The sequence below is a fragment of the Ipomoea nil genome, unplaced genomic scaffold (genome assembly GCF_001879475.1).
Source record: "Ipomoea nil cultivar Tokyo-kokei standard unplaced genomic scaffold, Asagao_1.1 scaffold1617, whole genome shotgun sequence".
NCBI lineage: Eukaryota > Viridiplantae > Streptophyta > Magnoliopsida > Solanales > Convolvulaceae > Ipomoea > Ipomoea nil.
The window spans coordinates 300711-318479 of record NW_017618045.1 but is presented as its reverse complement, the minus strand read 5'-3'; the positions used below and the strand labels follow the sequence as shown (position 1 = coordinate 318479).

Genomic DNA, 17769 nt, shown 5'->3' with positions numbered 1-17769 from the left:
TGACAAAAACGCAACTTCGTATTATACATAAAACACAAACGCAAGTTGCGTTTTGGGGGATACAGTATGCGCTGTAAAACGCAAGAGCGTATTGCGTTTTACGTATCGTATTCGTAAAACGCAACTGCCTCTTGCGTTTTACTGCCTCTTGCGTTTTACTGAAATACATGAAAAATATTAAATACTCCAAAAACGCAACTCCGAAAGGAGTTTTGCATATTGTTGTCAAAAAAAAAAATACAACACATTTTGGGAATTTCGCCTTGTTGACGGCACATTCTAGTCTTTTTCCCGAAATCACATGCTCCAGCCAAAATGGGAACGGGGATCACAATTCGACTATTCGAGAAATAGAAATAGGAATAGGAATAGGAATACTCTTCTCCCAAATTCCAAAAAAAACAAAAAAATGGTAGAAGAGGAATAAGAATACTCCTGGCTGGCTAGCTAAATATTTAAATATGTTTGCAGCTAGATAGATAGCCATATTTAAATATGGTAGCAGGCTAGCAGCCATAGCCACGTGAAAAGGCTGCAGCTTATTTGCAGAGTCGGTGCAGGGTGAAGACGAAAGAGACCGACATATGCTTTTGATGGCGACGCACTGCTCAATTCCATGGGCGCTACAGGTCGTTTACTTCATTTTTCTATTTTTTCATTTCCAGTTTTCTATTTCTCCATTTCTCCAGTTTTCCTTCTCCATTCTTCCAATTTTCTATTTTTCCAATTTTTTTAATTTTCATTCCCTATTCCTCCATTTTTTTATTTCTCTATTTTTTTAATTTCATTAAATTAAATACAATCATTACATATAACATTTATACATTTCCACAACAAAGATAATAATAATAATAATAATAATAATAATAATAGCAATAAAAAAAGATTGAAGAGGAAGCACCAATGATCATAATAATAATAATAATAATAATAATAAATAAATAAATAAATAAATAATAAACTGAAGAGGAGGAAAAGAAAAATACACAAGCAGCACCCAACCAAGAGACGGATTCGAACACTGGACTTCAAGGTCACTGCAGTACTATTCACCCGCATCTTTTCCAATTCTCCAAATGGAGAAGTCTAAAAAACCTTTCTCCAAAATCATATAGAAACGGAAGAATGGAGATGAAAAATGTATTTGGAAGAAGAAATTTAGTAAACAACTTCTCCATTTTCTATTTTTCCATTTCTCAATTTCTCCATTTTTTCATAAAATCTTCCATTTTTCCAAGTTGGTAAACGACCCCTACCTTTTTCTAACACAAATTACTACTTCTACTCTCAAATTATAATTTCATGATAAAACAACATGCTTTAAGACAAGTTCTGAAGATCTTGTTGATATCTCATGATTTTCTTGGAAGCACATTAAAAGATGCAATAGGCTTTAGGCTAAAATGTAAATTTGAATAAATATATAAAAATCACAATAATTGTCAAGCACATTGTACTGAGATGACATTTAGTGACATTTCTCATGTAGAAGGTCATGAGATCGAGTCCAGTGATGAAGGGTTGTGTTGCAAATTTAGAGGGAGTGAATAGACTTGTACAAATTTTTAAAGCTATAATAACTATTCGTAAAGTTTATAGACAATAGAAAAATGTGAATTTTTTTTTTTTTTGATTTACAAGTTTAGACTTAATAAATTTTAAGTTTGGTTGTGTTAAAGACGTAATGTGAATACTATAAAGTAAAGGCAGAGGGATATTTTTGAAGTGGTTCGGCTATCAACCAGCCTACGATCATTCTTCTCCAAAAGACTCCTATGGGGATTACACTAAAACTCCTAGAGTTCTAGTACAATGAGGACCACTAAGCTGGCCTCTAGCTTCCAGGTTTTTCACAAGTACCAACATGTTACTCTATCTCTTTCTACTTCAACCGAGTAGAGTTACAAAGGTTGTCCACAAAATGAATGTTGATCCTCCAACTTCTTGTAGTGCTTGAATATTGATTTCCCGACGACCAAACTATGAGCTAGATCTTGAATTTTAAGCTCTTTAATCTTCTCTCACTGGTTAATATTTCCTTGCACTTTAGTTTGCTTTGAACACTTTATATTCTTTTCTCAATTGACCAACACCTTCTTCAGTATTGATTGAAGGTATTTATATCGTTTGAAATAAATCTACTAGAGGGAGATGAATTTTAAATATCCTTTAACCATTAGGTAATGACCAATGCACATTTCGAAATGTTACTTTTTCAAAATTTTAAGTCGTTGACATGCTTTTATCTGCTGCATCTTGCTTTTTTGCACTGCACCTTTTGTCTAGGCTTTTTTTTAAAAAAGTTCTCATTGAGAATTGGGATGTGTTTCCAGGATTCCTTTTGTAGTAGTAACACTTCGCATAAAGCTTCATAACTTTTAAGGTTTCAAACTATTTGCTCAAAGAATGTCTTGACCAGTTCATCTGAGTGATTAACTCTTACCTTTCGAGTTACCGCTTCGAACCTTAAGTTTTATAATCTTTCGTTCGAATAGTTATCCTTACTATTCGACATATTACAAGTCTCTTACTACTTGATAAGATTGACCCTTCCACTCTTCGCCCAATGCAACATTTCGGTCTTCAAATATACTCTTCGACTCTTTGACTCTTCGTAGTTCCTTGTCTACTTGAACTCTTCACTTGTTAGCTGAGTTGACTGTTCGATAGATAACTCTTCGAGTTATTGTACTAACAACTCGGAACTATTCAAAGAGGCTGAATATTCATAAGTTCAAAATAGTAAATAAATTGAGGACTACAATTTTTATAACTTTCGGTATCATCAAAATCTAATTACAGTTGTTCCTAACAAACGCTAAATTGTACTTCTAAAAAGAAAATGCAATAAGTTGATTTAAAAAATCTACTCCAAGTAACTTTTCAATTTTCATCTTATTGGCTTCAATAAGCCAAACCAAAAAGTTGTTTGATGAGTTTATTGCACTTTTTTTTTATCTAATGGTCCAATTATATTTTCATGTATAGCTTAGTGGCTAATTTAACCATTATTTCTTATTTTTTTAATAAAAATATCACATGACTATATAATATCAAGATATATTTAAAAAAATATTATTTAGTCAAAAGTTTTATTTTGAAATATTTTAGCAAATAAGGTGACGTGGTAGACTATCACAACTTAATTATGTAAAAGAGAAAAATGTGTTTTTATACCCTCATATATTTAGTTTTAGTTGTTTGAATTTTTATCTTTAAATAAATAGTTGCAAAATGCATTCTTGACTTTACAAAAAAAAAAACAAAAAAACAAAAAAAAAAAAACAAAAACAAAAACAAAAACAAAAACAAAAGTATCCATTGAGCAATAGAATTATGACTCTTTGTTTCAATTTGACTTATCGAATAGTATATACTTTTGTTAAAAATTGTACTCCGTATCTTTTTTTTTTTTTTGCTAAAGAAGATTTATGACTTTGTTGTTTGATGAACAAAGATGAAACTTTTTGTAAAGTTAATTGTGCATTTTGTAATAACTAAAAGATATAAACCATTACACCATTAAAAATACATTTTTTCCCATGTAAAACTATGTCAATGGTAAGAAATATGGCTAAGAAAAAAAACTTTGTCAATATCACTATATATACGTGGACTTAATGGATTGCATAAATAGTACTAGTATTTTATATGGGGATACACAAAAATATATGTTCAATATTAATACTCAATGTTAAAATATATATTTAAAACAAAAAAAAAAAACTAAGGATTGAGTTATACTGTAGTATTAACATTTTTCTAAGGGCAATGGTGAGTTCTGTGAACAAATTATGAAAATGTACCAAAATCTCAAGTACAAGAGAGTCCTTCAATTTGTGAATGGGGTTTCCTAATACTTAACTGAGGTAAAATATGTACCCAAGGATGTACATATACTCACCATTTTGATCAAAGAGAATGATATATATCTCAATGTTATACATTTCAGTATTCGCATTTCTATACACTCAAGATCAGGAACATGAACATTCACAAATATACATAAAAGGGAATTGGAGTAGGAGCTTCATTCACAAATCACAACCAGGCTCCCCATCCAGGAAACATGTGACACAAACGATCTGGATCGGTTGCATCTTGTATAAGTTGTTGTACCTAAACACATGTAAAAATCTAATTTAACCGGTAAATCTGCAAGAAACATTAGATATGCATATGAAAATCAAATAGCATGAGATTCCCAAACATCTTTCAACTAAATTACTTAATATGGCATTTTGGCAATCTTTTTCCTTTACTTTCCACAAAGATCTTTGGCAATTAGCTGTTAAACAATTAGCAGATTGTATTAGTCATTAATTGATTGCATAACTACATAAACTATTTGACTTGCAAATATAGGCTACATTCATATTCGTTAAAATTTGAAGGAAATGTTTCTAATCCCAGGAAGTTATCAAATAGATGAGTAGATCATTTAAAATTGAAGAGAAGGTAAAAGATTCAAGAGTAGTTTATCATGGTGAGCTGATTAAATGCATGCTAGAGGTTACAATATTACCTGACCATGCACACTTCTTAATTCACCTTCCTCGTATCCATCTAATTTTTGTTTAACACGCATCAAGGCCCTTGCAGCATCTTTGTTCCCTTCATATTCATCTTCCTGTGAGCCCTCCAAACTAGTCTCCAAATCTTCATCAATGTCCTAAGAGAAACCGGCATTATTATTATTATTATTATTATTAGTATTTGGTGCAATTCAGGTTTTTAGTAGATTAGTATGTGGATGTAACTTAATGTTAGAAAAAATCAAAGTTTTAACTTCTAATAGAGTCAATACCACTTTTGTTCCCTCACCTATAGTGGCATTTTTACTTTTAATCATTGACTATTAATTTGATGACTTTCTTAGATTGACCACATTCAGTCCAAAATGCCCTTCCTCAGTTATGTAGATTCATAACAGCTGCATATATGCAGAGTAGAAATAGGGAGTAAAATTACTAATATACCTTCTGGCGTTGCAAGGCCTTTAGAGGGGACAGAGCCCACTTGTACAAAGGATCATGGATGAAGACCTGCAGTAAAAGTCATCAGTTTCGGATATGCCAAAGTATTCTAACCCCCTTTCTGAATGCAAGAGTATGTAAAATAATTATTGCACCTCAACAATGGTTAGCAGTGCCTCTTTATTTGTCCGCATTACAGAAAGTGTTTCTTCACAGCATCTTCTGAAGACCCCTTCCACTCCAGTTATGCCCATACCGTCTATTATGTCCCTAGTAAGCCTGAAGGGTACCTACAGGAGATATTATAGATTAGTTTCTAAAAACAGCTGAAGAAAATAAAAGAATGAGTGAGCGACAATATTAACAGAAATGAGAACTATTAAAGATGAAATAGACAAACCCTCTCAGGTGTTTTAAGCATAAGGCCTTGCTCAAATGCAACGCCAAGATCTATGTGAACAACTTCTGCAGTAGTTTGATCAACGAGGATGTTCATCAAATGTCGATCTCCCAGTCCAACAATGTAACCCACCTGAGAGCCAAATATAAAAGGGAAGAAATAAGAAAGAAAATAGCACCCTTACTATGAAAAACAGATTTCATCCTATCAACACTGAAGTTTCAGTTAACACAGAAGCTGCAAAAGTGATAATGAACAGTCTTTTGGGTGCAAGGATGGGATTTATCAGATGGGGTAAACTGTGCCAATGGTAAAGTTGACTCATGAAGGAATCAAAACACTTAAGCTCTGATTAACAATGTCAGGTTCCAACATCACTTGTTGCAGTTGAGCACAAATAATAAGAGTATCGTTTTAATAACATTGCTGCAAGTTAAATTTGGTCATCGTCTTCCTTCCACTCTAGTCATAAGTGATCATATCAACATGGTCTTCCTCTTCTGAGCACTAGTAAAAAGAAACCCTAGTGTGACTGTAGACAGAGTCACAGACAAATTGTTAAACCATGTAAAATATTGCGTTCCTCATCCTTGCTTTACTTTTGTTGGTTGTGTTAATACGGAGTAATTTACTATTATCCAAACAATTTCTAAGGGGGAGTTGGCATCCATATGGGCAAATGGTTGTGAAACTTTTCATATAATTCCACTTTCAGATTTAAAGATGATTTGGCATGCCAGACATAAGGAGTAGATATTATGTAATTTATTTTTCTTTAAAGGATAGCCTCACCCCAAATGACTTTATTTCTTACTTGTCCAAGTCTTTTTTGTTCTGTGTGATTAAAACGCATATACTAGGTTAAGAGTTGCATTTAAGGAGATATTATGCATTTGCTTCTCTGAGAATAGGAAGCTAAAATTTATGATTTGATGATATTCTGCGACCCTTTGCAAACTATTCAGTCTATGATGTAGCAAACTCACCATTGAACTAGCTGCCACACTTCTCGTATAAGCCAACCTCTTTTCAAACCAATCAGCTGGATGTAAAAATCTCTCCAAGAAAAAGTGATGCATGACAGGCCTAAACCAAACATAATTTATGCTGTTTAAAAAAGTGCACTTGAAATCTCAAAGGCATAGTATGTTTGAAAAAAATTAATAGACCTATAATTGTCACAAACTTCTTGGAAAGCCTTGCGCTTGTCATGCTCCTACACACAACAGAGACTATTAGATACCATATTCATTATTTTTAAACAAAGAAATATCAGATAAAATTTGTTGATTGCACACAGACATTTTATTTAGATGTAACTTAATCAACAGGAATAAAATATACTTCAATTAATATATGGAAAGTGTTTTTTTTTTTTTTTTTTTTTTTTTTTTAAAGCATGTTCCTTCTCCACTAATCCATAGCTTAGAACATGCAATCTCGTAGATAAGCATACACATTCCACTGGAATTGTACAGCAGTTAACAGTTGCAAATGTAGCCCCTCATAGACAGATAGTAAAAAAATGTTTTAAAGCAAGAGCAGAATGGTAATTACACTAAAAAATGTGTCAGAATGGTAATTACACTAAAAAATGTGTTCCCTACTAAGGAATTAAGTTTACACCACAGATATAAATTGGATACTAAAAGTCTCATTTCCTTGTAATAATAGTGTCGTACTTGAGGGTTTGAAAAGTCTGGCAGTAGGGCCTCTCATAAAATATGTCACCTAAAGCACATATAAGACCTAAATTTAAAAATCCAAAGGGACAAAACCTTAAAGCTAGACTGGATTCTTAACTTTCATAATCCCTGCCCCTCCGCCACCCCCCCCCCCCCCCCACCCAACCAAAAAGAGATTTGCTCTTACATACAAATTTTATATGTGCACATAATGTATAAACAAAAGGGAAGTAAAACAATGAAAGCTAGTTTAGGTACACTAATAAGAAGCTGATAGCAGGGATTCACTAAACAAGATAACAAATTAACAAGCCAATAAAACATTAAAGGAAAGTACAAAAAAATGGCACTTGCCGTAACCATGTACTGTCGACATTTAAGAAATGTCCAGTCTCCCACTCCATAGCGTCCATGGGCACCTCCGTCTCTTGTGCTAAAGAATGTAAATAAGTTCAGTATCCAACTGGTTTGTATTAATTATTCAGGTAGATGTACTGACCTCCCTATAAGGTATTCACCAAGAGGAACTGTGCCATTCACCCATTCAAGAACACCAGCACTCGGAGTGAAAGGAACAACCTGTATCACAAGCAGAAAATTGAGTGGCAGAAGAAGAAGAAAGTAATGCATGCATAATTGTAAGTATACATTTTATAAATTTAATGTTTTATTCACATGATTTATTAACAAAAAAAAAAATGGGCATGCTGTTGTAAGGTCGTACAATAGCTTGTCCATAAGTAATCAGCTGCATTGAGATGCTTCATCCACGAAAAGGAATGGTCTATGACCTATGTTGAAAATATATGCATATGATTTCTGGTTGGGTTAAAAAGAGCTTTTCACTATAAGGGGGTGTTTGGTTGGATGGAAGTCAAATTCCATGGAAAATGTTTTCCTAAAAGTCAAAATGTTTAATCAGTCAGTGGTCCTATGTCAAGCTTCACCGATGTTATAATGGTAATACTTCACTTTATTGGCTTGTTTAAGAGAGAAAGTTTTACTGCTACAGCAACATTAAAAAAAAAAAAAAAAAACAAGAAGAAACCCACACACACACACACAATTTTGAGTAATCATAAGCCAATATCAGTTAATTATTGAAAATTAAACAACTGAAGGGTACTAATATTTACTCAGAAATCTGGTGAAACGGTAGATCAAGACTATATTGAAGTTTATGCTATTCATAATATAGTACTCAAGGAAAAGTAAATGCTTGGGTAAATTTTATTCTAATTGAAACCCTAGGCCCTTTTAGGAATGGGCCCATTAGGTTAATATAGCTTATTCCTGTATAAATAGTAGATGTCTGTACAGTTCTTTTGACTGAATACTATGAATCTTTTCATTCTTCTACATTATTCAACACTAAATACACTTATATGATATGATATGATATAATTTTCCTCAAGATTGTAATGGTAAACACAATGTTAAGATCTTTTTTTCCCCATTTCCGAAAGGTTTATTTGAAGTATCTAACAACAAATGGTAATGCTTATCCTCTTCAAATCAACATATTACCTTGTATGTACGAATTCTCAGTCTCCTTTTCCAGGTGTCTCGATGGTTCTGCAAGAAAGTATTAACTAAACCAAAGAACTGTTCCATCACCTGCATGTTATTTTCGAACATTTCAATGAATGATTCAATATCTAATACATGAAAAAATGAACCAAAATTTACAGGCATAATGAATAGCATAATAAATAATTAAGATTTGCAAAGGATGGATGGCTCTAAAAGCACATTATTGAAGTAGATATTTAGAAATTATTGTTGAAATTGAGGGATTGAAATGCTAGATGGGTGGCGACTACCTACCAATTAGGTGGAAGCAAAGTATAAAAAAAATGAAAGAAAGAAAGAATATATTATTGTATAAAAAAATAATAGATTGCATATAAAATAGGAAGTTTAGGCATGGTTATATAGGAATATAATGGGCCTAACTAATGGATTAGTTTAAAACTAGAGCTGCACTAGGGTTTCTAGTTTCTATATTTCAACAATCCTTAACCTACTAATGGAGAATATGTTTTCCAAATTGTCACATCTTATCCATATGATTATTATTTCATCCATAGGCAAACACAAAATGAAAATATAAATGTAACATTGGATACCCACTGTGTTACAGACAAACAATTCAATTAAAAAAAGGCCAGTAACGCTTACAGCATCCTGTCTCAGATCATCATTGCCAGATTTTGCCAGTTGTCTGTACTTGTTTCCATCGGAGCCCAGGCATACAACTACTTTTGGAGCATTTATACCATTCATTATACTGCCACAAAAACAGAGCTAGTGAGTTGGTATGGCTATAAACAAGTCATCGATCTGAAAGTGAATGGATATGATATAGCAAAAACATACGTGACTGAATCTGTCAATCCTTTGAAATGAGGAAAGGACCCCTCACTGTACAGACAACTAGGGTCTATAGGAACATTGGCTGTTATGACAGGAACCTGAAATTCCATATTTTCAACTTTAATAGTCTGATAGAAATCATGAGGTGGTCCGTCAGGGGGAAAACGGGCCGTCACCCACCATAAGACAGATTCAATAAGAGAAAATACACCTAAAGTACGAAAAGAATATTCTATGGAGTATTAACTTAGGTATGTAAGTGAATGTACATAGATTATAACAGAAATAATTCTATTTCTAGACAAATATCTTAATTGAGAAGTGTTATAATGTGCTCATACTGGTTTTCCTAATTTCTCAACAAGTATAATGATAGGATTATCTCAGTCACTGTTCCCTAAAACCCTTTCATCCCTTCCCTCTCTTTTTTAACACTCCCTCTATCCAGAAAAAATAATCCACTTTGACCAGACACACAAAGATTTAAGAGAGTATATTTAATGCATTAAGTGATATATTAACAATTTTGCCCACATTAAATGAATGAGCAATATATTATTTTAAATTTTTACTTAAAAGGATATTTTGGGTAATGAAGTTGTGAATTTATTGAACGGGAAAATTTTGTTGGACATCCCAATATAGTATTAATTTATTGGGAGTATTTATTCATTCTTTATTTTTTTCTGTGAGACAGGTTTTAATGCTTCATACTTGCTTTCCTAACATTCTAGTCAGCATAAAAATAGAGTCTCATCTATTTGTATGACTGATTTGTTCTGTTAAACATATCTTCTCCAACTCTCTTTTTCTTTCTCCCTATTATATGTTGCTTTGACAAGGGACATAGAAGAGCCACATCAAGCAGCTGGGGAGACTTTTATTTCAGGGAGAATACGGTTATCAGTACTTCTATTGGGAAGGAGTGGTTCAATACTCACAAAAGCAAGAGGAAAGATAAGGAACTTACAAGTTCAAGCTCTCGGACACTGCGGATATCTCTTGGTAGAGTGACCTTTTTGTTAGTATCCTGCTAAACAAAATGCAATAAATAGTTGAAGAATGATAACCTGCTAGGGTTTGAAGAAGAAAGGTAAAGGTGAGAACATTTCAAAAAGAAAATACATTACAGGCAATGGTTTACCTCTCTCTTTGTTTCCAATTCAGCAAGTTTAATGTAAATTTCAACCATTTGCTTCATCTGTTCCAAGGAAAAAGTAGCCAATTCATGACAAACAGAAATACAAGAAAAAGTGTAAGTAACTCACATAAACAAAATGCGAATGAGCCCTATACCTGTCTAAGGATTGCTCCATGGTAAGAAGATAACTCCTTCAAGAGATTCTCCGCTGCAACTTTTTTGTCGATATCAACCACAAAGGAATTTTTACTGCGCTGCTTATCTTTAATGCGGTCACCATTTGCCAAAGCTAGCAGCTAAAAGCATAAAAGGGACAAACTTTAGATAGAGGATGACTGAAGAAAAGATGGCCATAGGAAATTCAAAAATTTACTTGGTGCAAACAATATACCAGATTCATTAACAAGAAATTTACTACTTGAACAATATGCCTAAGTAAATACCCTGGATGAAAATGCATCCCCCCAACTTATGTACCTGGAATATTGTATGATATGGATGGTCAATAGCCAATTTCTTCACCAGAGAAACCAATGCAAACTACACAAATGTAAGGCATAATATCCAATTAGCCAGATTGGTTTCTCATAAAATGACCAAAACATAATTTACTCTAATTTGTATCTTCATGCCATGAGAAGAATGAAGATTCAGGTAGCTTATATTCATACCTGAAAGCTTTGTGGCCCATGACCATCTTTTGTATTACCCATCCTTGAAGCGATTTGGTAAACCAATGGTACAAACTTATAAGACTGAACCTGAAAAAGTAATTGCTAATATTGATGATGAACCATTGAACCATGTTAAATGACAAGACAACTTATGAAATATAAAGCATACAGCTTTTGAGCAGGATGCCACAAAGAAGAGTCACTAACAAAAGCTATTAATCAATTAATTAATCAATAGATTAAATAATAAATATGAAAGCATACCTCATTAGTTGTGCTAAGCATGCTATCAACAACAATTGATCTAGTTGATAAATTAAACCACAATGAAACAAGACGAAATACCTGGACAACACAAGCAAGTCAATATTCTAGCAATCCCCCATACAAACAAAGAACAGTGATGTGTGTAACAAGTACCCTGAGAAATTTCTATCTCACAAAAGCAGCAATGTTTAAAATGTGCATAGTTAACCTCCTTCCCAAACTGAACAATAAAAAATAACTTATTTCACATAATATTTACTTTGCCATGCTATATACTACTCATAAGATTATCAATTTCACAATAAATGCACTCGTACAAACATTTTTGTGTTGGATTACAAAATGAATAATTTTTGCTTTGTGCAGATAGTATCAGTAAGATCCATTGTACTCTTTCCCCTTCACCATCTCCTACAGGACTACTTCATTTTGTTGAAATTGAGAGATTCAAAGGTTTGGTAAGTGGTGAATAACAACCACCCACCAATTAGGCAGAAGAAAAATATGTGAGAAACCAAAGAAAGAGTGACTAGAGAAAAAATAGGATTGTATTAATAATTATAAATTACAATAAATTGTTTTTCTTTGTATTTAACTGTATAGAGCTCCTATATATATAGGAACATTGGGCTAAGCCACTACTACTAAGAATAGGACTAAGGTTTCCTATTTTCAACATGCCCCCTTATGCTGAAACATCTAAAAGTTCCAAGCTTGAATTAAAACAAACACTCCACCTAACTTGAAACTACCAAAAAAAAAAAAAAAAAAAAAAAAAAAGAATGTGGCTAGAGGATAACAATGTCAGATGGCTTTGGAAGACAACATTTATACACAACCCTTGGGAATGAAGATAAAAGCACCAAGGATGGAGCTAAACACAAACAACCTCAAAATAACATCATTAACATGGCAACACAAACACGCTAGGACAAACACTAAAAAGGCTTTAAACAGTAGAGGTGAAACTGAGCAGAAGCAACAAAGGGATACAGGAATATATATGACCCATAGTGATAGGGCACAGAGCAATGAAGGGAAGCCCATAACGATGAAAAGAACAATGAATGACTTTGGCAAATAAAATATAACAGTGTCAAAAATGAACACCTTTGGGGAATAGATATGGCACACTGTCAGTAATACCAAAATTGAACGCCCTTATGAAAGAAACTCTAAAGTATGATTTATGAAGTTTTCCCAACTTACTGGAAATTAAAATTTTTAAGGAACCAAATATCAGAATCTCTAAAGTATAATTTATGAAGGAGAACACACAAGTACTTACCACTCTGACATCATATTTATCTCCAATGACTAGACATCGTTTATATTCATCCAGTGCTGTGTTTAGAAAGTTATCCCTGTCTTCCTGTTTAGTCAAGGAAATATTTTCAGTTATAAAATTACACCTGAGTATATTTTCATGAATCATGATAACCAAGTCATAATCACTTCAGAATGAACTTAATCCAAATATGGCATCAAATTGAACTCGTTGTAATGTAAAAATGTAAAATAGATTGAATACCAAGTAAACATTATTGGAACTGTGATAACCATCACCTGTTGTAAAAGGGATGGGGAAAAATCTGAAGTTCCAAGCAGTTAAGTAAATGACATGAATTTACATACAATCCTCCACAATAAATATGAAGAGGAAGCTCATAAAATTTGCTCTGCTATGGAGTGAAAATGTTAATGATTGTGAACTTTTGAAGAACTTCCATCATCTCTTACCTGCAACTTTGCAGCCTCTTCTTTGTCCATTGCAAGTTGCTTTTGTAATTCTTGTATCTTCATTGAGTAGTCAACCTTTTCTCCCTAGGGGAAAACAGTAGAGAGAAATCATATATTGAAAGTAAATTAATAAATTATAATCCTTGTTTTAGAAAGTCCATCCTGTGGGAAATTGCAAACAAGTAAACAGAAATAGTAAAGTGATACTCTGTATTAACTTACCTTTGATGAAGTTTTCAGTCGCCTAGCCAGTGCTTCTAGCTCCTTTTTCTGAAAATGTAGAGACAGAAATTAGCATAAATCTACTACTCTCCCACACTCCTAGCCTATGTTGGCTTCCTCCACATTTTGGTTCATTTTTCTCGTTAAATGGGTGACACTCAGCATACCTTGTGTTTTCTTAGCCGCATTGCTGCTTGCCACTCACTGGAATTCAGTCTATCTTCATAACTGCGAAATAGAGCATCTGCATAATGAGCAAGATGGAAACGCATTTGACTCCTCTTTGCCATGGACTCCTTATCTTTTGTCATGCAATCCTCAGCAAGATTAACAGCATGTTTAAGGTATTTCTCTAATATAGTCCTTGAACTGTAAAACCATTTTCCATAATGAGAAAACAGTAAAATATACAGTACCATACATTGACATTCATGGATCATTGTCAAGGGTTTGAAACTTAGATATAGAAGTGTGATATATATACTATGTCACAATCATTATGTACTACTAACTTGCTTGAACGGGTTTCTGCTAGCCACTTTCCTATTAAGCGGAAGACATCAGATGCATCCACATTAAACTGGTAATTCTGCGCAATATACTTTGCAAGGTTGATGGCTGCTTGATGCTGACCTTGAGCACGCAGAAGCTTAGCCTCTTCAAGCTGGGAACAAATGAAATATTAGCAGCAGTTTTCTTCTCCATTGCAGAAATATATCCAACAAACCGGGCCAAACTAGTTATATGGAAATTGGCAAGTAAATTTTTTTTTTAAATTTAAATAATAGGAACCAAAGGATCCATAAGTAGAAACCAAAAAGGAAAAATAAACTACCAGAAAACTTTACCAACAGATTGCAACATTCAAAGTAGTTAACTAAATTCAAAAATCATTCCATGTATTTACTCATGCAAACATCAAGAAACTAAGGAAATCTTGAACTTTGGAATTTGGAAAAGTAAATTTTCATTGAATGAGAGAAGTCAGATCCCAGATGTGAGTTTAGCAGGTACTGAAGTAAAGTCAGGACTTCATTGTACATTTTCACAGCACTTCTTCTCAGTTGAGGGTTTATGAGGAATCCTATGCATGCTAAATCTTTAAAAATGTTGACATTTGAGATAAATGTGCTCAACAAAGTGTTTTGAGGGCAAAGATTGACTCTCCTGAGCAATTTACATAGGAAGGCAAAAACTTGTGTCTCACAATCTCTATGTCCTGAAAACTTTATTTCTCTTCTAGGATGTAATAGAATTTTAGTTTTTTACTTTCTAGAGCTACAGCGATGTCAGAGGAAAATGAAAAACATATCCTACCAATCATTATCTATTAATCCACTAATAGCTATTTAAATAAACTACATCAAATATGCAAACAATAGAGCACCATTTGGAACTCAATCCTTAACTTTTGGAGCCTTTGTCAGTCTTCGTGAGAGAGAGAAAAAGAGAGACAGACAAAGAAAAAAGTCTGTTTCATAACAGTAGAAACATTGAAGATCTTGTAGTTCCAATTGCACATATAGGAGCCCTAGTTTTGATTGGTCATAAAGTAAGGATATTTTAGAGATGTTCTCTTCAAGCCTTAATTTGATTTGTTAGAACAAATTTTTCAGTCACTATCCGATTAAATGAATAATATGGTGCAAGACATCCTGCATCCATCGCATGCTGATTCAAAATGCATATTTATATTATAGGGTAACAATAAGATCTAGGACACACTTCAGGGCCTTCAGACTGTATTTTCAAAACTAGAAGCAAGTGGCCAAGGTTGTTTCTTTGATGGAGTAGTTTAGAAGAGCCCACAATTAGGAAGAGGATAAATTGTCATCAGTGTAGGAGAACTGAGCAGTAAAATCCTCAAACAATACCCTATACAATTGATTTAAAGAAAACTTTATACACACCCGTCCAAGCCAATAAAGGTTAGAATTTTCTTCTCCCATTTCAGCACAAAAACTCTTAAATTCATGCAAAAGCGAAGTAGCCTGAGAAAACCTCGAGCCCTGTGGATAACGAGAACAATTCAGGCAACTGAAACAATCCAAAGTAAATGATAATTAGCAGAATAGATCACCTTACGAAGTGTAGATGCAGATTCCAATAGATGTTGTACAGTACAGTTTGTACATTTCAGAATCTGAAGTAAAACTCTTCGAAATGCTATAAATGGTTCCAACAAATCCATGTGCAATTGTGCTTGTTTCAAAGTGTGAGTTGAATCCTTAACTAGCCATGATAACTGAATCAGTCCAATTCAAATTCAGTGGTCAGAAAAGCATGATCTAACTACAACAACCAATACACACACACGCACACACACACACACATATACCAAATCAGAATCTGCTTTATAAGAAATGAGACTACAAAGAATCACTGCACACTATCGCTACAGGATAAGATGAGTCCTGAGTGCTGCAAATCACAAAACTAAGGAGAAAGTGCAATGAACTTAATATACCTGGCTGCTTGATGGGACTACAGGTTCAGATATCAAAGTCTTCATCTCTGAGGAAGAATCAAGATTTTTACTTGATGAAGGCCAACGCAGATCCCATGCCATCCCAAGATGATAAATTATCTGCTTGAAAACACACCAGAATAACTTTATGAAGAATTTTGTATTGAGATCTTCAGTTTTACAAGAGCATTTCTGGATAACTAGAAACCTTAAGCACCTACTGATAAAATATAAACCAAGGCATCCCCAGTTCAGAAAATTTGATACCTGAATTTTAACTATTGCTAGATAAATGTATTTGGTGCTCTCCTCACTTGCTCGATAGATAGAAAGCAGAAGCTCCTAAATAAAAGTCAAGGATTAGCTTCAAAACAAGAAATTACTAGGGTATGGCTGTCCATTAACAGCCAACACCAACAGATAGAAAACAAAAAGTACCTGTTTTGAGTCCCTCAGTTTAGTGTGAAATTCACCAAAATCCCCTTCTTGTAATGCCCTCAAACAGCTGTATCACATACGGGACATTGTATAACATTGACAAAATCATATATAACATGTATAGCATGTTTGCGTGTGAAGTTTTTCCTTGTGCGATATATTTCGTTCACAGGTTTTCTAATTTAGATTTTATGTAAATTAGCAATTATCTTGTAAAATTAAGTGTCACAGTGCTTTACAGGACGCTTGAAATTTATATCTTAAGACAGGACTGGCGGTTTTAGGCAAAATGAGGGACCCATAATCTAATATTTTTGTTAACCTAATGTGCCAATATATTAACAAGGTCAGTGATGTTAGAGAATCTCCTAGTAATACATAATCCCATAGTTATCATGCACCTAAATGCTAGCTGGAACTAATGGATGCTCCTTGCTCAGATCATTTGGAATATTAATTTGGAAAGCCTCCTATGAAAATTGCATCTAAAGGCAGTTCTAAGATTAGAACTGCACAAGTATAAAAACTTCTTGTTCTAGTACAAAGAGAGAATTTCAAGCACCAAGTGAACAATTCTTGAGCAGAAGTTTATATGAATATACCTGTGCAAATTTTCATTGAAATGATCACCTTTGGTGTCTTGAACTGAAGGGAAGGTATTCGATCCACCATAGAGTAGTGAGAAATCCCAATTTCCTGCGCGCCAAGCAGCTTCGTACTACATATAGTTGACAAAGAACTTAAAAAGTGAACTATAACATCATGTAAGCAAGTGACCAGTAGAAGAAAATGTTAGGAAACCTGCAACTCAGTAAATTCTGGATCATGTTCAAACTGGCCTTTCTGAGAAGTCAACCACTGGCAACACACATCCAACAGGTGAGTACAACCAATTTGCTGCAATGATCGAATCAATCCTTTAAGGGGTTGCTTTCGCATTGACTCATCTGATCTGGAAGAATATGTATGAAATGCTGATTGAGAATTTTTAGCTGAAAGATGCTCCATCTGCCCTGCTGGTTCAGATCTAATTTGTAAATCATAGTACTCAAGGGCCTTGCTCCAATTCCCTTCATGTTCACAGGTAAGAATTTGAGAGGATAACTGCCAAAAACAAAGTAAAGGGAAAATAACGGTCAAAACTGGAATGAAGAAAGCTGAACTGAAAACCAAACATTGGAGATATTCATAAAAGCATTATGCACACTGAAAGACTTTTAACTTCTGAACAATTGACACATGTTATTGTTAAGAGCCCCACATTGAAAAATAAGAGGGTTTATAAGGTCATGGGTTAGACTAGGATTCAGTCTCTTAATGTGGTTTGGCCCATGAGCATTATAGCCTAGTTGAGTGACCTAGGCCCAATTTTAGATTCTAACA

General features: G+C 33.7%; 1 protein-coding gene and 1 long non-coding RNA gene across 6 annotated transcripts in view; one reads left to right on the top strand and one right to left on the bottom strand.

The window, feature by feature from the left end:
• Window positions 1–17769, top strand: part of LOC109191139 — a 20518-nt gene extending 2749 nt beyond the window's left edge. The window contains exons 2-3 of the long non-coding RNA XR_002055897.1: window positions 7914–7916; window positions 17723–17769. This is a non-coding gene — a long non-coding RNA (uncharacterized LOC109191139). The remainder of the gene's footprint in view (window positions 1–7913; window positions 7917–17722) is intronic.
• Window positions 3877–17769, bottom strand: part of LOC109191135 (serine/threonine-protein kinase ATM) — a 55224-nt gene continuing 41331 nt past the window's right edge. For all 5 annotated transcript variants that reach the window (XM_019341712.1, XM_019341713.1, XM_019341714.1 and 2 more), the window contains 30 exons: window positions 17188–17490; window positions 16989–17104; window positions 16387–16453; window positions 16216–16290; window positions 15949–16068; window positions 15562–15726; window positions 15392–15490; window positions 13994–14145; window positions 13649–13850; window positions 13482–13529; window positions 13260–13343; window positions 12808–12891; window positions 11517–11597; window positions 11250–11339; window positions 11056–11118; window positions 10734–10874; window positions 10582–10638; window positions 10408–10467; window positions 9441–9535; window positions 9243–9351; window positions 8589–8678; window positions 7561–7640; window positions 7416–7494; window positions 6546–6592; window positions 6363–6462; window positions 5377–5508; window positions 5132–5266; window positions 4980–5045; window positions 4526–4672; window positions 3877–4119 (listed from right to left, as the gene is read on the bottom strand). In XM_019341712.1, the coding sequence (XP_019197257.1) occupies window positions 4042–4119; window positions 4526–4672; window positions 4980–5045; window positions 5132–5266; window positions 5377–5508; window positions 6363–6462; window positions 6546–6592; window positions 7416–7494; window positions 7561–7640; window positions 8589–8678; window positions 9243–9351; window positions 9441–9535; window positions 10408–10467; window positions 10582–10638; window positions 10734–10874; window positions 11056–11118; window positions 11250–11339; window positions 11517–11597; window positions 12808–12891; window positions 13260–13343; window positions 13482–13529; window positions 13649–13850; window positions 13994–14145; window positions 15392–15490; window positions 15562–15726; window positions 15949–16068; window positions 16216–16290; window positions 16387–16453; window positions 16989–17104; window positions 17188–17490 (3165 nt within the window). In that variant the 3' untranslated portion in view covers window positions 3877–4041. The remainder of the gene's footprint in view (window positions 4120–4525; window positions 4673–4979; window positions 5046–5131; window positions 5267–5376; window positions 5509–6362; window positions 6463–6545; window positions 6593–7415; window positions 7495–7560; window positions 7641–8588; window positions 8679–9242; window positions 9352–9440; window positions 9536–10407; window positions 10468–10581; window positions 10639–10733; window positions 10875–11055; window positions 11119–11249; window positions 11340–11516; window positions 11598–12807; window positions 12892–13259; window positions 13344–13481; window positions 13530–13648; window positions 13851–13993; window positions 14146–15391; window positions 15491–15561; window positions 15727–15948; window positions 16069–16215; window positions 16291–16386; window positions 16454–16988; window positions 17105–17187; window positions 17491–17769) is intronic.